We start from the raw sequence: 22,850 nt of genomic DNA on the forward strand, positions 1-22,850 counted from the left end.
GTTTCCGACTGTTTTAGGTCGAAAGGGGTTCCGACCTATTCAAGGCCGGCTCTTTTTTTCCGACAAGTCAGGAATTCCCGACTTGTCGGAATCCACGTATTTTGACAGAAGCGCGGCCAAACCCAACAGGTTTTAGCCCCTTTTCCGACAATGTCAATCCGACCCGGAAAGGATCCGACAGGAAGTGAATATACCCCTATGTAGACAAATGTCATTGGACATCTCCCCCCCCCCCCCCCCCCCCCGCCGCGCAATCGCAATGGTATGCTCATGCAGCAGACCTGTGTTCGTGACTGTATAACGTGGGTAGAGGGGCACTGATTACATCATTTGCTAACGAAATAGCTTGCCGGAAGGCTGAGTGTGAAAAGGGGATCACCGTAGGCTGGGGCGGTGTCATGTTCCCAGGGTGACGCTGGATTGGTATACAGAGAATTCAGTAGCCAGAATGGACTGGCCAGCTCAGAGTCCAGATCTTTACCCCACTGAGAACCTCTGGGATGAACTGGAGCGACAGGTGCGTTCTAGACTGACTCGCTTTTCAGTGTCCCAGTTGGTCAATGTACTTATGATGGAATGGAAAAACATATACCGCCTGCTGTTGTCCAGAAACTTGTGGACAGTTAGCCAAGAAGAAGTTCCACGGGGTACACACCGTACTCACGTTGACGCAGAGTGATCAATGCTCATAAAGGTTTCTTTTTCCGGTCGAGATTTCGTTCAGTAGAATGCCATTGAATGGAGCCTTGACAAAGACTGTATGTCGAAACGCGTTGGTTTTATTTTATAAGACACCTGATTCCTTGGGGGTTAAGTCCTAGGAGCGTGGCAGTCCGGACATCACCACTATCCAGGTTCTGTTCTGTTTTATTCCATCTGCCCCCCAAGTCACTTGTGCTTCCCTTTTTACATACATCATTGTGGATGTGTTTTTCATGTCTGTAATATTAAAACTCATTTTAAATAAATTTTTTGGGTCACCCCTTCCTGATCCTCTAATCTGAGATTTAAAGGGTACAATTAAGAAGGAGGGAAAATAACCTCCATATACCTTAAAACTTGATGCTGGCTAGTGAACACCACACCATTGGTTCCTTTTTCTGCTTGCTTTTGTGGTTATCACGAGATAAAGCGACAAAGAGGGGACTACTGGTGTAAGACACCCTGCCGGAAAGCCAGTGCTGGTTCTGGATGAATAGAATCCGTGAAGGAGAGACGATTGAAACATACCTTTATGAGCATCATCCAGTATTTTTTTAGCGTAAGTTGGGTACGCTTTACCTAGAGATCTCTTCTTCATTCTCCTCATCTCCTTTACCTGTCAAAGATACCTTTATATAAGGATCCGCATACGTGCCTACGTAAGTTTGGTACGTTGGGAATCTTCCAACTGCTTATATAGTCTCCAGTTTCCTTCACCAATCATTTCCCACGCACTGGTTGAGACATACTACACTATTGGTGTCTTTACTGTTTATATTTCCGGTTTTACATGGGAGATTTTATACCAGTATGAAGAGGCACCACTCAATGGACATCTGCTAAACGAAATCTCGACCGGAAAAAGAAACCCTTATGAGAATTGATCACTCTGCGTCAACGTGAGTACCCCGTGGAACTTCTTCTAGCACTCAAGGACACTCTCTCTGATCATCTATCCCACAGGACTCTATATATATATATATATATATATATATATATATATATATATATATATATATATATATATATATATATATATATATATATTATATTTTTTATTCTATTTGGAATATTGACCTTCTATATCTTTTCGCCCACTATTGACTGCACATTGTGCAGTAAAGTACAATACTTTACTGCATATTTCATGTATCGTGTTGGATAGCGCGTATAGGTGGTAGTATTCTTTTTTGTACATGTTCTATTGGAGATTGTGTGACATCTCCCTCTACACACCCATCGCAGCAATCCAGAGGGCGCGGTAGGATTTCTTCCGTCTTTTGTATCCCAGTTTGCCAAGAAGGGTGTCTGCAGTAATCACCGCACGTGGTGGGCCTACAAAGTTCTGACGTCCGTAACATCTCATTGATCTATTTGCTGTCCGTGTCCTATCACTTTTGTCTTCATATTGTAGTGTACTACATAATGTATGATACATTTATATCTAATGATTGTATATGTCTGTTTTTGTTTCTTAGGGTCGAGCTCCATCTACATGTGTAAGCTCTGCAACTTGTTCTCTCCCAGTCACTCGGACCTCCTGCTACACGTCACCGAAAACCACTCCAAGGAAGACCTGAGCTCGGATCATATCATTATCCCACTAAGGCCGCTGGTGCCATCAGGCAAGAACAAAGACGGTGAGTTGTGAGTTTATTTTAGCAGCTTTCAAGTTACTTCCCCCTCCTGCGATTGAGCGAGCCTGAAAGCATAATGAAAAGGAATAATGGATGAGAACTCCCAGACCCCTCTTGTGTACGCCGGTATAGTGAGGAGAGCTTGGCAGCTTCCCGCTGGTTGTAGAAGTTTCAAACACTCACAATAGTGTATTTTCTGTTCAAGCTCATCTGCGATTCCCTGGTTTGGCAAATGGTTTGCATCCTTTATAACCTGTTCCGTCTCTCCCATCATTCATTTTCCTGACCTGTGTCAGAATGGTAGGAATGAAGCTCCTGGAACAGACGGCAGAGCTCTAAGTTACAATTAAGTCTGAAATTGTATGTTTGACCTGTTTTAAGAGTTCTGGTGATTTTTTTACCTGGGTTATAGTTCTGATTGGCTGCAGATTGGCCCTGTGATTGTCTAGATGGCTGCTGATTGGCGTAGTCCTTAAATTCTGGTGCACTGCCTGGCCACATGATGATACTTGCTCCTCCCATTGGTCATTTGCATATAGCTGAGGGCCCGTTGTGTTTACTCCGTACGTTATTTGTTAGTTGCCCTGAATCCTGCAATGTTAATGAGAAAATCTATGCTCCAAGTCAATGGGGTATATTCAGTTGGGCACGAGATTGAAGGAGCAGAAATAAACGCTCCTATCGCGCTCAATATCTGGTTACCACGACTATGCGCGCTCCCGATACTTGCGCTATCCAATTGGAAAAAAATTGGGCGTGATCATTTTTACTTAAAACGCGCTTGAGAATTTAGAAGAAAAAAATAAATAAAAAAGGTGGAAATCGGCCTGTAAAAAAAAAAAAAAAAGCCAAATTAATATTGGGGAACATTATTAATTTCTGTTACTGTTTTAAAGAACAATAATTTGAACTTTTAATTGATATTATATGGTGGATGTCTCTTTTTACTTAGATATAAATATATAAATAAATTATAAAAATAATATAAGTATGTGTGTGTGTGTGTGTATTTAATATATATATATATATATATATATATATATATATATATATATATATATATATATAAAAATACAGATTCCCAAGTGCGCTAATAATAAAGTGTGATTACACAATTCTTCCAGCGTTTATTTCGTCGGAAAGTATGGACTGGAGGATGTTTAGATCTGGGGACCTGTAACGGACACCCCTCACCAAAAAATCACCCAAACAAGAGGCCGACAGGCCAATTAATAAGTTATTTTAATAACGTATGATAAAACATATGAGTTTTAATTCACAATTCAAGATTTAAAATTATATCTGTAAAATAGTCACAACCAACATGTTTGTAAGATGGATTCTAGATACTCCCTCACCTTTTTCAAGGTGTGAGCTCGAAGGGAGTATCTTCACAAACTAGGGTGCGATTTTTTTGACTGACAAATCCAACGCGTTTCGTCTTATCGACTTCATCAGGGGTTACGCATATAGGGAGAAATGCTAGTTTGCTCTTGATAAATTTATATGGTAGGTCATACCCTCAGAGTAGAAATTAATCAGAGTCTCCTTTATCTGGATTTATCTAATAGAAGGAGCTCCTATATTCAGGCTCCTAGCCAGAACTAGAATGGTTGTCCTTTTTGGATATAGATTCTATAAAATGATAGTGTTTTCGTAGACACTGCCTTAGAACCAATTGGATATAATTTCTTAAAGAGCCATCAGAAAAAGCTCTTGATTATAGTTCGTTGGGAGGATGCAGACAACCATATGTCGGCGTTTATGCAAACTAAAATATGGTCTCCAACTCTTGTGACCAAGATTATTTCTAATTCGACTGTTGGTTCACGTAAAATTCAAGATTTACATAGCTGGTTTGACAATCACAAGAATAAAAAAGACACGACTTCCCCAACAGGTCTCAAGGCACAAATCCTGTAAGAAATTTAGCTGTGTGTGGAAGTCACACATATATATATATATATATATATATATATATATATATATATATATATATATATATATATATATATATATATATATATATATATATATATAATATCTTTTACTATTTTTAGGGTAAAGCAAAATTCCTGTTAGCTGATTTTTTTAATTTTTTTTATTTTAAGCCACTTATAAAAAACAAACAAAAAAACTCCTGTAACTTCCACCAGCAAAGTTTAAGACTGGTGTGGTATGGAAGGTTGACAGTAACTAGGTCAACCACTATTGGTTGACAGAGTTTCTAGGTCGACAGGGTCTTTAGGTCGCATTGGTCTAGGTCAGTGGTCTCCAACCTTAATTAGGGTGTGAGCTACTCGAGAAAAATTAAACCTCCTGAGGAGCTACTAAAGTTTTTGAAAAAATAAATAAAAAAATGCTGTACTTGAATGGTTGCTGGCGCGCTCGCAGTGTTAAGACTGGACTCATGGGCTGTGGCGTAGCTATACATTTCTCTATCGTCCTAAGTGGATGCTGGGGTTCCTGAAAGGACCATGGGGAATAGCGGCTCCGCAGGAGACAGGGCACAAAAGTAAAGCTTTTACAGGTCAGGTGGTGTGTACTGGCTCCTCCCCCTATGACCCTCCTCCAGACTCCAGTTAGATTTTTGTGCCCGGACGAGAAGGGTGCAATTCTAGGTGGCTCTCATAAAGAGCTGCTTAGAGAGTTTAGCTTAGGTTTTTTATTTTACAGTGATTCCTGCTGGCAACAGGATCACTGCAACGAGGGACAGAGGGGAGAAGAAGTGAACTCACCTGCGTGCAGGATGGATTGGCTTCTTGGCTACTGGACATGAAGCTCCAGAGGGACGATCACAGGTACAGCCTGGATGGTCACCGGAGCCACGCCGCCGGCCCCCTCACAGATGCTGAAGCAAGAAGAGGTCCAGAATCGGCGGCTGAAGACTCCTGCAGTCTTCTTAAGGTAGCGCACAGCACTGCAGCTGTGCGCCATTTTCCTCTCAGCACACTTCACACGGCAGTCACTGAGGGTGCAGGGCGCTGGGGGGGGGCGCCCTGGGAGGCAAATGTAAACCTTTAAAAAGGCTAAAAATACCTCACATATAGCCCCAGAGGCTATATGGAGATATTTACCCCTGCCTAAATGTACTAAATAGCGGGAGACGAGCCCGCCGGAAAAGGGGCGGGGCCTATCTCCTCAGCACACGGCGCCATTTTCTGTCACAGCTCCGCTGGTCAGGAAGGCTCCCAGGTCTCTCCCCTGCACTGCACTACAGAAACAGGGTATAACAGAGAGGGGGGGCAAAATAAATGGCAATATATTAATATAAAAGCAGCTATAAGGGAGCACTTAATCATAAGGCTATCCCTGTCATATATAGCGCTTTTTGGTGTGTGCTGGCAGACTCTCCCTCTGTCTCCCCAAAGGGCTAGTGGGTCCTGTCTTCGTATAGAGCATTCCCTGTGTGTCTGCTGTGTGTCGGTACGTGTGTGTCGACATGTATGAGGACGTTATTGGTGTGGAGGCGGAGCAATTGCCAAATATGAGGATGTCACCTTCTAGGGGGTCGACACCAGAATGGATGCCTTTATTTGTGGAATTACGGGATAGCGTCAACTCGCTTAAGCAGTCGTTTGCCGACATGAGGCGGCCGGACACTCACTTAGTGCCTGTCCAGGCGCCTCAAACACCGTCAGGGGCTGTAAAACGCCCCTTGCCTCAGTCGGTCGACACAGACCCAGACACAGGCACTGATTCCGGTAGTGAAGGTGACGAATCAACCGTATTTTCCAAAAGGGCCACACGTTATATGATTTTGGCAATAAAGGAGATGTTACATTTAGCTGATACTACAGGTACCACTAAACAGGGTATTATGTGGGGTGTGAAAAAACTACCAGTAGTTTTTACCGAATCAGAAGAATTAAATGACGTGTGTGATGAAGCGTGGGGTGCCCCGATAAAAAACTGCTAATTTCAAAGAAGTTATTGGCTTTATACCCTTTCCCGCCAGAGGTTAGGGAGCGCTGGGAAACACCTCCTAGGGTGGACAAAGCGCTAACACGCTTATCAAAACAAGTGGCGTTACCCTCTCCTGAGACGGACGCACTTAAAGATCCATCAGATAGGAGGATGGAAAATATCCAAAAAGGTATATACACACATGCAGGTGTTATACTACGACCAGCTATTGCGACTGCCTGGATGTGCAGTGCTGGGGTAGTTTGGTCAGAGTCCCTGATCGAAAATATTGATACCCTGGACAGGGACAATATTTTACTGTCGTTAGAACAAATAAAGGATGCATTTCTTTATATGCGTGATGCACAGAGAGATATCTGCACACTGGCATCACGGGTAAGTGCTATGTCCATTTCGGCCAGAAGAGCTTTATGGACACGACAGTGGACAGGCGATGCGTAGAGGAGTTATTTGGGGTCGGTCTATCGGATTTGGTGGCCACGGCTACGGCCGGGAAATCCACCTTTTCTACCTCAAGTCACTCCCCAACAGAAAAAGGCACCGACCTTTCAACCGCAGCCTTTTCGTTCCTTTAAAAATAAGAGAGCAAAGGGCTATTCATATCTGCCACGAGGCAGAGGACGAGGGAAGAGACAGCAACAGGCAGCTCCTTCCCAGGAACAGAAGCACTCCCCGGCTTCTACAAAAGCCTCAGCATGACGCTGGGGCTTCGCAAGCGGACTCGGGGGCGGTAGGCGGTCGTCTCAAGAATTACAGCGCGCAGTGGGCTCACTCGCAGGTAAATCCCTGGATCCTGCAGATAATATCTCAGGGGTACAGTTTGAAATTAGAGACAGAGCCACCTCGCCGTTTCCTGAAGTCTGCTTTACCAACGTCCCCCTCAGAAAGGGAGACGGTTTTGGAAGCCATTCACAAGCTGTATTCTCAGCAGGTGATAGTCAAGGTACCTCTTCTACAACAAGGGAAGGGGTATTATTCCACTCTTTTTGTGGTACCGAAGCCGGATGGCTCGGTAAGGCCTTTTCTAAATCTGAAGTCCTTGAACCTGTACATAAAGAAGTTCAAGTTCAAGATGGAGTCACTCAGAGCAGTGATAGCGAACCTGGAAGAAGGGGACTTTATGGTATCCTTGGACATCAAGGATGCGTATCTCCACGTTCCAATTACCCCTCACACCAGGGGTACCTCAGTTTCGTTGTACAAAACTGTCACTATCAGTTTCAGACGCTACCGTTTGGTTTGTCCACGGCACCTCGGGTCTTTACAAAGGTAATGGCCGAGATAATATTTCTTCTTCGAAGAAAAGGCGTATTAATTATCCCATACTTGGACGATCTCCTAATAAGGGCAAGGTCCAGAGAACAGCTAGAGATGGGTTTAGCACTATCTCAAGAGGTGCTAAAGCAGCACGGATGGATTCTGAATATTCCAAAATCCCAATTAATGCCGACAACTCGTCTGCTGTTCCTGGGGATGATTCTGGACACAGTTCAGAAAAGGTTTTTCTTCCCGAAGAAAAAGCCAAGGAGTTATCTGACCTGGTCAGGAACCTCCTAAAACCAGGAAAGGTGTCTGTACATCAATGCACAAGAGTCCTGGGAAAAAATGGTAGCTTCTTACGAAGCAATCCCTTTCGGCAGATTCCATGCAAAGGGATCTGTTGGACAAATGGTCAGGGTCGCATCTTCAGATGCACCTGCGGATAACCCTGTCGCCGAGGACAAGGGTATCCCTTCTGTGGTGGTTGCAGGAGGCTCATCTATTGGAGGGCCGCAGATTCGGCATGCAGGATTGGATCCTGGTGACCACGGGTGCCAGCCAGAGAGGCTGGGGAGCAGTCACACAGGGAAGAAATTTCCAGGGAGTGTGGTCGAGCCTGAAAAAGTCTCTTCACATAAGCATTCTGGAACTAAGAGCAATCTACAATGCTCTAAGCCAGGCGGAACCTCTGCTTCAAGGAAGACCGGTGTTGATCCAGTCGGACAACATCACGGCAGTCGCCCATGTAAACAGACAGGGCGGCACAAGAAGCAGGAGGGCAATGGCAGAAGCTGCCAGGATCCTTCGCTGGGCGGAGAATCACGTGATAGCACTGTCAGCAGTATTCATCCCGGGCGTGGACAACTGGGAAGCAGACTTCCTCAGCAGACACGACCTTCACCCGGGAGAGTGGAGACTTCATCCAGAAGTTTTCCACATGCTATTAAACCGTTGGGTAAAACCAATGGTGGACATGATGGCGTCTCGCCTCAACAAAACACTGGACAGGTATTGCGCCAGGTCAAGAGATCCGCAGGCAATAGTTGTGGACGCGCTGGTAACACCTTGGGTGTACCAGTCGGTATATGTGTTTCCTCCTCTGCCTCTCATACCAAAGGTATTGAGGATTATACGGCAAAGTGGAGTAAGACTAGTGGCTCCGGATTGGCCAAGAAGGACTTGGTACCCGGAACTTCAAGAGATGGTCACGGACGATCCGTGGCCTCTACTTCTGAGAAGGGACCTGCTTCAGCAGGGTACTTGTCTTTTTCAAGACTTACCGCGGCTGCGTTTGACGGCATGGCGTTTGAATGCCAGATCCTAAAAGGAAAAGGCATTCCAGAAGAAGTCATTCCTACCTTGATAAAGGCAAGGAAGGAAGTCACCGCGAAGCATTATCGCCGTATTTGGCAAAAATATGTTGCGTGGTGCGAGCAGCGGAGTGCTCCGATGGAGGAATTTCAACTGGGTCGTTTTTCTACATTTCCTGCAATCAGGATTGTCTATGGGTCTCAAATTGGGATCTATTAAGGTTCAAATTTCGGCCCTATCAATATTCTTCCAAAAAGAATTGGCCTCAGTCCCTGAGGTCCAGATTTTTATCAAAGGAGTACTGCATATACAGCCTCCTGTGGTGCCTAAGGTGGCACCGTGGGATCTAAATGTAGTTTTAGATTTCCTCAAATCAAATTGGTTTGAACCACTAAAGAAGGTGGATTTGAAATATCTCACATGGAAAGTGACTATGTTACTGGCCCTGGCTTCGGCCGGGAGAGTATCTGAACTGGCGGCTTTGTTTTATAAAAGCCTTATTTAATTTTCCATTCGACATAGGGCAGAGCTGCGGACGCGTCCGCATTTTCTCCCTAAGGTGGTATCAGCGTTTCACCTGAACCAGCCTATTGTAGTGCCTGCGGCTACAGACGACTTGAAGGACTCCAAGTTGTTGGACGTTGTCAGAGCCTTAAAAATATACATTTAAAGGACGGCTGGAGTCAGAAAATCTGACTCGCTGTTTATACTGTATGCACCCAACAAGTTGGGTGCACCTGCTTCTAAGCAGTCGATTGCTCGTTGGATTTGTAACAAAATTCAACTTGTACATTCTGTGGCAGGCCTGCCACAGCCTAAATCTGTTAAGGCCCATTCCGCAAGGAAGGTGGGCTCATCTTGGGCGGCTGCCCGAGGGGTCTCGGCATTACTACTCTGCCGAGCAGCTACGTGGTCAGGGGAGAACACGTTTGTAAATTTTTACAAATTTGATACCCTGGCAAAGGAGGACCTGGAGTTCTCTCATTCGGTGCTGCAGAGTCATCCGCACTCTCCCGCCCGTTTGGGAGCTTTGGTATAATCCCCATGGTCCTTTCAGGAACCCCAGCATCCACTTAGGACGATAGAGAAAATAAGAATTTACTTACCGATAATTCTATTTCTCGGAGTCCGTAGTGGATGCTGGGCGCCCATCCCAAGTGCGGATTATCTGCAATACTTGTACATAGTTATTGTTAACTAATTCGGGTTATTGTTTAGGAAGCCATCTTTCAGAGGCTCCTCTGTTATCATACTGTTAACTGGGTTTAGATCACAAGTTGTACGGTGTGATTGGTGTGGCTGGTATGAGTCTTACCCGGGATTCAAAATCCTCCCTTATTGTGTACGCTCGTCCGGGCACAGTACCTAACTGGAGTCTGGAGGAGGGTCATAGGGGGAGGAGCCAGTACACACCACCTGACCTGTAAAAGCTTTACTTTTGTGCCCTGTCTCCTGCGGAGCCGCTATTCCCCATGGTCCTTTCAGGAACCCCAGCATCCACTACGGACTCCGAGAAATAGAATTATCGGTAAGTAAATTCTTATTTTTGCACCCTCCTGCTAAAAAAGTTTCTGGCGCCCATCCCATTGCTATATTAAAAGCAAAGAATTATCGCGGAGGGCGTGGCCTCACTGCAAGGGGTGTGGTATTGCAGGAAAATACTACCTTATACCCCAGTTTTGCAACCTGCACGCCCAGACATTAGCCACCACAGGAAAATAGTAATCCTGCTTCATGCCCCTTACATTATTTGTCATTTTTCCTCCTTATAGTAATGCCCCTTACACATTATGCCACACACCGTAATGCCCATTACACATTATGCCACACACCGTAATGTCCGTGACACATTATACCACACACAGTAATGCCACTTACACATTATTCCACAGCCCATAATGCCCCTGACACATTATGCCCCACACCGTAATGCCTGATACATTAGGCCACCTACTGCAATGGCCGAGATTCATTATGCCACACACCACAATGCCCATTATACGTTATGAACCACAGTAAGGCTTCTTATTAATTTTAAATTACCTGCTCATTGTCAGGGGTCTCATGCTCATTGCCAGGAGTTTCATATACGTTACCAGGGGTTTCATGCCCGGGTGTCCTGCTTGTTGCCAGGAGGGTAATGGTCGTTGCCAAGGGTTTCATACCCTGGGTTCCATGCTTGTTGCCAGGGGTGTCCGTCTCGTTGCCCGTGGTCTTGTTGCCAGGGGTGTAATCCTCTGCGTGTCATGCTCGTTGCCAGGGGTGTAATGCTATGAGTGTCATGCTCGTTGTCTGGGGTCTTATTGCCAGTGGTGTAATGTTCTGCATGTCATGTTCGCTGTCAGGGGTCTAGTTGCCAGGGGTGTTCGTCTCGTTGCCCGTGGTCTTGTTGTCAGGGGTGTAATGCGCTGCGTGCCATGCTCGTTGCCAGGGGTGCAATGCTATGCGTGTCATGCTCGTTGTCAGGGGTCTTGTTGCCAGTGGTGTAATGCTCTGCATGTCATGTTCGCTGTCAGGGGTCTAGTTGCCAGGGGTGTCCGTCTCGTTGCCCGTGGTCTTGTTGCCAGGGGTGTAATGCGCTGCGTGTCATGCTCGTTGTCAGGGGTCTTGTTGCCAGTGGTGTAATGCTCGTTACCAGGGAGGGGCATACTGTACAAGGTGCACACATGACGGCAAAAGACAGCATGGTATACAGCAGCTCTCCCCCAGCCCCTGCACTCACCCACACTCCTAGACTGTCTGACACCAGAAATTGTCCTAGCTCAGCCGCCACCTCCCCGGCATCTCCTGCGCCCAGCCTTCTTCTGCCTCCGCCAGGCCACCCACTTCTGTCTCCCCCAGCTCCTCGCTCAGGCTCTGATAGAGTGACAGTGAGGAGGCTGAGGCGCAGCAGCAGCAAGCTGCTTAGACCGGTGTACATCTCTGGGAGATGAATCTCAGGCAAGCTGGGCGGGATGGCAGGCTCTGCAGCAGGACAGGACATCACTCTCTCCGGGTGCCGCCAGCACATGACTGACACCGGCAACCCGACAATGAAAATGCTGAATGCTGTCCCCTGTCCTAACCCTCCTGCGGTGGCAGCTAGGGCTAATATTCAGAGGGTGGCGGCTAGTTCTGTGACTTTTGGGGGTGGGGGAGAAGGGGGGTTGTTGGCTATGGCTAACCCCCCGTCCCCCCTCTAGCGCCTAACCCTAAACCTCCCCGCCCTAACAGTCACGCCGATTCTTACCTTTGGGATGTTGGCGTTCTTCGGGATTCAGAGTGGTGTCACATGACCGCTGGGATGCTAACCGCCATTTGGGCCTAATTCAGATTTGATCGCAGCAGCAAATTTGTTATCAAATAAGCAAAACCATGTGCACTGCGGGGCGGCAGATATAACATTTGCGCTACAATGAGAAGAACCAAAATGAGAGTGAAGGAGGTAAGCGCTAAAGTGAGAAGAAGTGAATAATAGTGAAGGAGTAAAGTATTCAGTGGGGATAAGGGACAAATGAAGCCTATTGGGTGGAGACTGGGAGGTGGCTATTCAGACACACTGTATTATGGGCGTGTAGCAAGCGTCTCATATGTCTGGACGCAAACTCGTACTCTTACACCAGACGCCATACTCTGCTGGAGTTTCTGCGCTTAGCATGGGGCAGGTGCAATTGTCCATGGTGCGACGTATAAAGTGGACGTCTCAGCCCTTGTATATTCAGACACGTTTGTACACCAGGGAAGGGCTTTTACTAGCATTAGCATAAGGTCACAGATGCCACTATGGCAGAAGACACTAATGCGGCCGCAGCGGAGGCTTTCTGGCAGCCAGCTGACCTTTTTCAGAGATTGGTAAATCAGATTCCACCAAAGAGGATTTACATCTACAGATGTGCCCTCATACACTGTGGCTTCAGTCACTCCAAACTGCCCTATTGGCCCACAAGGGGATTATTCAGGTTTGTTAGCAAACAAAACAAAAAAAGCACAGTAATGGGCCAAACCATGTTGCACTGCAGGTGGGGCAGATGTAACATGTGCAGAGAGAGTTAGATTTGGGTGTGTTATTTTGTTTCTGTGCAGGGTAAATACTGGCTGCTTTATTTGTACACTGCAATTTAGATTTCAGTTTGAAGACACCACACCCACATCTAACTCTCTCTGCACATGTTACATCTGCCCCACCTGCAGTGCAACATGGTTTTGCCCATTTGCTAACAAATTTGCTGCTGCGATCAGGTCTGAATTAGGCCCCTTATCCCAGGGGTTCTGAACAAAGTCCTGACATTTTTACCTTTTTTAAAATATTTCCCCCCCCTAGTTTACACCTGTTCTGGTGCTGCAAGAAAAAAAAGCAGCATTAAACCATATAAATATAACCGTGGGTACATTTCTCGTGGCCAATTAAATAGTGGAAAAACCCTGACGCCGGCTGCAGTTTTGCAAATAAAGAAATAGCCGTGGACTAAGTGAAATAAAACATTAAAGTAACAGTGTTATCGAATTGTATGGTTTCCTGCTTATAAATCATGGGAAATATATCGTCATAGTATCTCCTAAGCAGCAAACAATTACAGTGGAGAATTGATGACTTTAATGTTTTAATCTAAGAATTTTTCATTTTTGATTATTAAGCATGCTGATGTAAGGAATTGTACTGTAGCAATTAATCATCTTCCAGCGTTCCCGCAATTCCAACGGTCATCAAGGTCATATTGTACATTTTTTTTCCCTTCAATTTTCCTGACTATGGGAAACAAATTCTGACTACATATAATCCCTTTTCAAAGGTTTCCTTCACCAGATTAAAAATAGATTAGCGTAGCCGTAATTTGTTCAACTCCATTAACTCGCTAATTGTTTTCTGTGCTTCACTGGTCTTTCTCCCACTGCGCCAAAATCCTGCTATCGCGCTCTGTAACAGCTGGCGCAGCGTCCAGTGGCTGGAGGTAAAGACTGAACGCCTGCACCGAGGAGGCTAAAATATCTTCAAAATCTTTAATTTAGGGCATTTTACTTAACAATTACATAGAGCTGAAATTACTTGTAATGCAAAGATTACTTGGTAACCGTTTTTTTTTTGTTGCCGCGGAGATGTCCGTGAATTACGGTGCAGGTTCCATGACCCGTTAATTTCCCCCCAAAATAAATCAGATTGAAGGATTGCACCTGTTTCGGATATTTCAGGGGTAGACGGAAGGGACGTGCGGTGAGCTAAAAGGCTCCAGAGGCACTGGCTAGCGCCAGAGCCAGATTTACATGCAATATATGAGCCAAAGCGTACATCTGGGCATTATACACAGGTGCAGCAGTATAAACTCCTGGAAATTTGGTGAGTTTTGATCAGAGATGTGCGGAAGAGATAGCCAGGTGAGGCACTGCCTCACCCGCCATAGACTTTTTACTCCAGAGTTTTGGTTATAAAAATGATTAGAATAATGCAAAGAAGGTATTTCAAACATATTCTTTGTATTTTTTATATACTTTATACAGTAAAAACTCTGGCACAAACGTTAGTATAACAGGAAAGGCTCTGCCTAACCCCACCGCACATCACTGGCCCGGGTTTACCATGAATTGCGATCCCCCTTTCTGGGGAAGATACAGATTGATTAATGTGGACGGCACAGAGATCCGCTCATCGCAGACATCTTTAAGTTCTTGATTTAAGTACGAGTTGCCCTTTCTTAAATTGCAAAGTAAATCTTGAAGGAACATGTAACTATGGTGCATAGAAATGAAGTCTGGAGAAGATCTTCTATTTTATTTTATGCTGCAAATGATTATCACTGCTGTAACAGATAAACCAGTATACAGATGTGGCTTAATATACATTGTTGCTGCAATCACGGCAAGCGGCACCTCTTGACTCTCCAGATCTCGTTAGACTCTGCTTGCGCGAAGTGTCTTTCACCTGAAAATGCCTCTTAGCGGTAATGCAATATGACTAGGATGTACCAGGAGACTGTGCTGATTAATTTAATAGGCAATACTTGTATATCAGTCTGCGACCGAGTCTAAATATGCATGCGACACGCTACTGTACAGCGACCACAGCTTTAAGGAGTTAGGATTCTGGCAGTCGGAATGCCGACACTAGCACCCCGAATAGGGTCACCATCCCGATAGTCGGGATCCCGAATGACCAGCCAATGGAACGCAGGAACTGCAGAGGTGGGGGGTTAGGTTTAGGCTGCGGGATTGGGGGGGGGGGTTAAGCTTAGATACCATTGGGGAGAGTTAGGCTGCGGGGGAGCTGGGTTAGGGGGCCAGGGGGGGGGGGGGGGTAAGTATACTTACCTTCCTTTGTCTGTATACAGATCATCAGTATGCCACTGTCGGATTCTGACCGCCAGCATCCCAACCGTCGGCAAATCAATCCCAATCCGTGCTCTGTGCAGGCAGAAAAGACGCTCGGCGCAAGCAGAGTCTCATGAAACCCGTCTGCTCACTCCCACCAAACATCTTGTGACGCATGAGACGTATTGCGGCTAGATGTATGAGGACACATCTGTAAGTAGCAATGAAGGATGGGAAACTCATTAATACAACATACAAACTTTCTTTATTCACTCCCTCTCTGTCATTCCGCTCCATAATAAACTGCCTTTGATGTATAGTAATGTCAGATAGGGGGCTCTGCTTCACGTGTATTCCCATGTATGGTAGAGAGAGATTGTTGGAAAACATTTTAAAGCATGTCATTATTATTTCCTTCTAGAATTTGACCATTGAGGACACGGTTATTTTTGAGTCTGCACATAGATTTAAATAAGCATAAATGGAAAGCCACATACACACACAATCCCACGTTATAAAGCCTATTTTCTGCAGAACGTTATGTAGAATATTATTTATATTTCATTATTGCTATCTTTTTGCATTTCATAAAAGCATGTTTTTTTTGTATTGACTGTATACATGAAGAACGAAGGAATATAATAAGGTATATAAAGTAAGATATTATACCATATTGCTTAACCTCACTCTAGGGATGTTTCCTTGATTGGCAGATTAATGAGACGACGCTGTCCTTTTTGCTTTGGTCAGATCGTTAGCATACTTTTGAAACCACTCCATAAACCTTTCAAAATTTACTTTAGTTTATAATTCTGGACATTTTTCCAATTAGCTGACGACTAAATGATTGGCACTGCACTGGGGCTTATTATTGATGGGTCGGCGCTAGATCACAGCACAGGTCCTCGCAGCCAGCTGGAGGGGCCAAGTGCTGATTGGGAGCATTGTAATGAACTGGCAGATGTACATACGCAGGGTGACGCACCAGGCTGTCAGTCATTGCCCCGTGATCATCTCGCTGCTGACGCCTGGTGCTCTTCTCTGGGGGGCTTCCAGCCCGGGGGGTGCACGTTCCTCCTATAGCGGATGTCTCGAATAGCAAATGCTGTGCAAAGATATTCTCATGTTTTACATTTCATTTCCTTTGTTCCTTGCTGTGATGTTCTGTACCCCACGCTAGAATAAAAGATGTGCTTTAACCTTTTATGTAGCTTTATGTACACTTTTGGGCCCTACACACTCGGCGACTGGCTGCCGAGCTGCCCGACGACCGATACGGGCGACCAGGCGGGGGGGGATTGGGAAATTGTCCATATTGGCCTGAACGAGCCGGCACCAATGATGAACGAGCGTTGGTGCCTGCATACTGAAAGATATGAACGATATCTCGTTCATTAAGGAAATCTTTAAGGCCCTATAGAATTTGACGGCAGATAAGAACCACTTGGCCCATCTAGTCTGCCCCTTTTTTACCTCAAACCCTATTTGACCCTTATTTCTTTGTAAGGCTATCCTTATGTCTATCCCATGCATGTTTATCCTGCTTGGCCTCTACCATCTCTGATGGGGAGCTATTCCACTTGTCCACTACCCTTTCTGTGAAGTAATTTTTCCTCAAATTTCCCCTGAACCTCCCCCCCTGCAGTCTCAGTGTAGTGTTCACGCTAGGCAGTTTTTTTTTTTTTTAAGGGCAATTCCCGCCCTGTCCTTTCTGCGGCGCCCTGCTAAAACAGACGCCCACTTCCTGCCTTCACAGCGTGTAAAGATGTCCATTCAAGCTGAGAAAGCGTTTGTGGGAAGCCCAGCACCTCTGTAGGTGCTGGGCACGCCCCCATCAGTGACGCCGCCGGCCGCCCACGGCCCCTTTTGTACGTCTGCAGGCTGAACCGCCCACTTTTATTACTGTAATGACCCGCCCCCTATTTTGCATGACCATGCCCCCTTTTCGGCGCGCGTACAAGCTTGTGCCCCTCTAGGTCCGGCGCCCTGCCCTGCCCGGATTCTAGAGTGAACACTATCCGTGCATGTTCTAATATCTCTCCATTTGAGGAATGTTTCCCTTTACCACTCTATCTGTAACAGACACCGGGGTGTGAGTTTAACTACACAGGAATTAGTTTTAAATATGTATAAAGTTACAGATGCAGCGCAACAGAATTTGGCATGAATAATAGCCGCTGTGTTGTAGCACTTTGTCTTCAGACTCGGAGGCAGATGTACTAAGCCTTGAAGAGCCAGTCAACTCCCATCTGCCATATTACAGGCTGTGTTTGAAAATGACAGGAGGTGGTTGGTACTATGATAAAGTACCAAACAAACAACCACCTCCATAGGGCAGAATCTTTGTATGCACATCCTACTCAGCTGCCATTTTTTTTTTCCCCATCCTATGGACTTACCTTTGCAGAGCCCTCAGCAACAGCTTACACATCGTAGCACTCTCATTTGCATGAACATCGATATTACATACAAACGTGAATTAGGCCATTAGTACACCTGCCCTTCAGTCACAGATGTAGAAATGTTGCATATCAAATCAATCAGTGCAGTCTCGTTAAGTGTGTTTGTCGCACAGCATTGCGGGTAATACGCACAGTTGAACAAAAAAAAGATTAAAGTCGCACGGGACCTGGGACCTTATTTAGGTTTGTTAGCAAAAAAAAAAAAAAAAAGCCCACTAATGGGCAAAGCCATTTTGCATTGCAGGTGGGGCAGATATAACATGTGCAGAGAGAGTTAGATTTGTGTGGGGTGTCTTCAAACTGAAATCTAAATTGCAGTGTAAAAATAAAGCAGCCAGTATTTACCCTGCACAGAAACAAAATAACCCACCCAAATCTAACTCTCTCTGCACATGTTACATCTGCCCCACCTGCAGTGCAGCATGGTTTTGCCCATTACTGTGCGTATTTGGTTTGCTAACGAACCCCTTACATCTGTAGATGTAAATCCTCTTTGGTGGAATCTGATTTACCAATCTCCGAAAAAGGTCAAGTGGCTGCGGCCACATTAGTGTCTTCTGCCATAGTGGCGTCTGTGACTTTATGCTAATGATAGTAAAAGCCCTTCCCTGGTGAACAAACGTGTCTGAATATACAAGGGCTGAGACGTCCACTTTATACGTCGCACCGTGGACACTTGCACCTGCCCCATGCTAAGCGCAGAATCTCCAGCAGAGCATGGCGTCGGGTGTAAGAGTGTGAGTTTGCTTCCAGATGTATGAGACGCTTGCTACACGCCCATAATACAGTGTGTCTGACTAACCACCTCCCAGTTCCCGCCCAGTACATTTCCAAAACAGTGTGTCTCAATCACTGCTGCGCCTCTGTGCGTACACGAGGTGGGATGCAATACGCTGTGCGACTTCACACTTGAAAAACATTGACTGTTTGATATCAGCATTGCGTCAGACTCCGGTATCAGGCTTCGTTTGTCCCTTATCCTCACTGAGTACTTTACTCCTTCACTGTTATTCACGTCTTCTCACTATAGCGCTTCTCTCCTTCACCCTCATTTGGTTCTTCTCATTGTAGCACTTGCCTCCTTCATTATCATTCGGTTCTTCTCATTGTAGCGCTTCCCGCCTTCACTGTTATTCGTTTCTTCTCATTGTAGCGCTTCCCGCCTTCACTGTTATTCGTTTCTTCTCATTGTAGCGCTTCCCGCCTTCACTGTTATTCGTTTCTTCTCATTGTAGCGCTTCCCGCCTTCACTGTTATTCGTTTCTTCTCATTGTAGCGCTTCCCTCCTTCACTGTCAATCGTTTTCTCTAACGTCCTAAGTGGATGCTGGGGACTCCGTAAGGACCATGGGGAATAGCGGCTCCGCAGGAGACTGGGCACATCTAAAGAAAGCTTTAGGACTATCTGGTGTGCACTGGCTCCTCCCCCTATGACCCTCCTCCAAGCCTCAGTTAGATCTTTGTGCCCGAACGAGAAGGGTGCACACTAGGGGCTCTCCTGAGCTTCTTAGTGAAAGTTTTAGTTTAGGTTTTTTATTTTCAGTGAGACCTGCTGGCAACAGGCTCACTGCATCGAAGGACTAAGGGGAGAAGAAGCGAACTCACCTGCGTGCAGAGTGGATTGGGCTTCTTAGGCTACTGGACATTAGCTCCAGAGGGACGATCACAGGTCCCAGAGCCGCGCCGCCGGCCCCCTTACAGAGCCAGAAGGCAGAAGAGGTCCGTAAAATCGGCGGCAGAAGACGTCCTGTCTTCAACAAGGTAGCGCACAGCACTGCAGCTGTGCGCCATTGCTCTCAGCACACTTCACACTCCGGTCACTGAGGGTGCAGGGCGCTGGGGGGGGGGGCGCCCTGAGACGCAATAAAAAACACCTTGGATGGCAAAAAATGCATCACATATAGCTCCTGGGCTATATGGATGCATTTAACCCCTACCAGAATACATAGAAAAACGGGAGATAAGGCCGCCGATAAGGGGGCGGAGCCTATCTCCTCAGCACACTGGCGCCATTTTCCCTCACAGCTCCGTTGGAGGGAAGCTCCCTGTCTCTCCCCTGCAGTCACTACACTACAGAAAGGGTTAAAAAAGAGAGGGGGGGCACTAATTACACGCAGTATTAAAGATACAGCAGCTATAAGGGGAAAAACACTTATATAAGGTTATCCCTGTGTATATATATAGCGCTCTGGTGTGTGCTGGCAAACTCTCCCTCTGTCTCCCCAAAGGGCTAGTAGGGTCCTGTCCTCTATCAGAGCATTCCCTGTGTGTGTGCTGTATGTCGGTACGTTTGTGTCGACATGTATGAGGAGAAAAATGATGTGGAGACGGAGCAGATTGCCTGTAATAGTGATGTCACCCCCTAGGGGGTCGACACCTGAGTGGATGAACTGTTGGAAGGAATTACGTGACAGTGTCAGCTCTGTATAAAAGACAGTGGTTGACATGAGACAGCCGGCTACTCAGCTTGGGCCTGTCCAGACGTCTCATAGGCCGTCAGGGGCTCTAAAGCGCCCGTTACCTCAGATGGCAGATATAGACGCCGACACGGATACTGACTCCAGTGTCGACGGTGAAGAGACAAATGTGACTTCCAGTAGGGCCACACGTTACATGATTGAGGCAATGAAAAATGTTTTACACATTTCTGATAATACGAGTACCACCAAAAAGGGGTATTATGTTCGGTGAGGAAAAACTACCTGTAGTTTTCCTGAATCTGAGAAATTAAATGAGGTGTGTGATGATGCGTGGTTTCCCCCGATAACAACTGATAATTTCTAAAATGTTATTGGCATTATATCCTTTCCCGCCAGAGGTTAGGGTGCGTTGGGAAACACCCCCTAGGGTGGATAAAGCGCTAACACGCTTGTAAGGGCTCTACCCTCTCCTGAGATGGCCGCCCTTAAGGATCCTGCTGATAGAAAGCAGGAGGGTATCCTAAAATGTATTTACACACATACTGGTGTTATACTGCGACCAGCAATCGCCTCAGCCTGGATGTGCAGTGCTGGGTTGGCGTGGTCGGATTCCCTGACTAAAAATATTGATACCCTAGAGAGGGACAGTATATTTTTGCCTATAGAGCATTTAAAAGATGCATTTCTATATATGCGTGATGCACAGCTGAATATTTGCCGACTGGCATCAAGTCTAAGTGCGTTGTCCATTTCTACCTGTAGAAGGTTATGGACACGTCAGTGGTCAGGTGATGCGTATTCCAAACGGCATTTGGAAGTATTGCCTTATTAAAGGGAGGAGTTATTTGGGGTCGGTCTTTCAGACCTGGTGGCCACGGCAACAGCTGGGAAATCCACGTTTGTACCCCAGGTCGCCTCTCAACATGAGAAGACGCCGTATTATCAGGCGCAGTCTTTTCGTGGACAAGCGGGCAAAAGGTTCCTCATTTCTGCCCCGTGACAGAGGGAGAGGAAAAAGGCTGCAGAAATCAGCCAGTTCCCAGGAACAGAAACCCTCTCCCGCCTCTGCCAAGCCCTCAGTATGACGCTGGGGCTTTACAAGCAGAATCAGGCACGGTGGGGGGCCTGTCTCAATGAATTTCAGCGCGCAGTGGGCTCACTCGCAAGTAGACCCCTGGATCCTTCAGGTGATATCTCAGGGGTACAAATTGGAATTCGAGACGTCTCCCCCTCGCCGTTTCCTAATGTCGGCTTTACCGATGTCTCCTTCTGACAGGGAGACAGTTTTGGAAGCCATTCACAAGCTGTATTCCCAGCAGGTGATAATCAAGGTACCCCTCCTGCAACAGGGAACGGGGTATTATTCCACACTGTTGTGGTACCGAAGCCGGACGGCTCGGTGAGACCGATTCTAAATCTAAAATCTTTGAACACTTACATACAGAGGTTCAAATTCAAGATTGAGTCACTCAGAGCAGTGATTGCGAACCTGGAAGAAGGGGACTACATGATGTCTCGGGACATCAAGGATGCTTACCTTCATGTCAAAATTTACCCTTCTCATCAAGGGTACCTCAGGTTTATGGTACAGAACTGTCACTATCAGTTCAGACGCTGCCGTATGGATGGTCCACGGCACCCCGGGTCTTTACCAAGGTAATGGCCGTAATGATGATATTCCTTCGAAGGAAGGGAATTTTAGTTATCCCTTACTTGGACGATTCCCTGATAAGGGTAAGATCCAGGGAACAGTTGGAGGTCGGTGTAGCACTATCTCAGGTAGTGTTGCGGCAGCACGATTGGATTCTCAATATTCCAAAATCGCAGCTGGTTCCGACGACTTGTCTTCTGTTCCTAGGGATGATCCTGGACACAGTCCAGAAAAAGGTGTTTCTCCCGGAGGAGAAAGCCAGGGAGTTATCCGAGCTAGTCAGGAACCTCCTAAAACCGAGCCAAGTCTCAGTGCATCAATGCACAAGGGTTCTGGGTAAAATGGTGGCTTCCTACGAAGCAATCCCATTCGGCAGATTCCACGCAAGAACTTTCCAGTGGGACCTGCTGGACAAATGGTCCGGGTCGCATCTTCAGATGCATCAGCGGATAACCCTGTCACCAAGGACAAGGGTGTCCCTCCTGTGGTGGTTGCAGAGTGCTCATCTTCTAGAGGGCCGCAGATTCGGCATTCAGGACTGGGTCCTGGTGACCACGGATGCCAGCCTGCGAGGCTGGGGAGCAGTCACACAGGGAAGGAATATCCAGGGTTTATGGTCAAGCCTGGAGACATCACTTCACATAAATATCCTGAAGCTAAGGGCCATTTACAATGCTCTAAGCTTAGCAAGACCTCTGCTTCAAGGTCAGCCGGTGTTGATCCAGTCGGACAACATCACGGCAGTCACCCACGTAAACAGACAGGGTGGCACAAGAAGCAGGAGGGCAATGGCAGAAGCTGCAAGGATTCTTCGCTGGGCGGAAAATCATGTGATAGCACTGTCAGCAGTATTCATTCCGGGAGTGGACAACTGGGAAGCAGACTTCCTCAGCACGACCTCCACCCGGGAGAGTGGGGACTTCACCCAGAAGTCTTCCACATGATTATAAACCGTTGGGAAAAACTCGACAGGTATTGCGCCAGGTCAAGGGACCCTCAGGCAATAGCTGTAGACGCTCTGGTAACACCGTGGGTGTACCAGTCAGTGTATGTGTTCCCTCCTCTGCCTCTCATACCCAAGGTACTGAGATTGATAAGATGGAGAGGAGTAAGCACTATATTCGTGGCTCCGGATTGGCCAAGAAGGACTTGGTAACCGGAACTTCAAGAGATGCTCACGGAGGATCCGTGGCCTCTACCTC

The 22,850-nt window shown here is 46.5% G+C and overlaps 1 protein-coding gene across 5 annotated transcripts in view; it reads left to right on the plus strand.

The window, feature by feature from the left end:
- The window catches only part of ZFAT (zinc finger and AT-hook domain containing), a 352,244-nt gene that overhangs the window by 144,830 nt on the left and 184,564 nt on the right, over window positions 1-22,850 (plus strand). For all 5 annotated transcript variants that reach the window (XM_063921238.1, XM_063921235.1, XM_063921239.1 and 2 more), the window contains exon 2: window positions 2,181-2,342. In XM_063921238.1, the coding sequence (XP_063777308.1) occupies window positions 2,198-2,342 (145 nt within the window). In that variant the 5' untranslated portion in view covers window positions 2,181-2,197. The remainder of the gene's footprint in view (window positions 1-2,180; window positions 2,343-22,850) is intronic.

Source organism: Pseudophryne corroboree, chromosome 5 (genome assembly GCF_028390025.1).
Source record: "Pseudophryne corroboree isolate aPseCor3 chromosome 5, aPseCor3.hap2, whole genome shotgun sequence".
In the NCBI taxonomy this organism is placed as follows: domain Eukaryota; kingdom Metazoa; phylum Chordata; class Amphibia; order Anura; family Myobatrachidae; genus Pseudophryne; species Pseudophryne corroboree.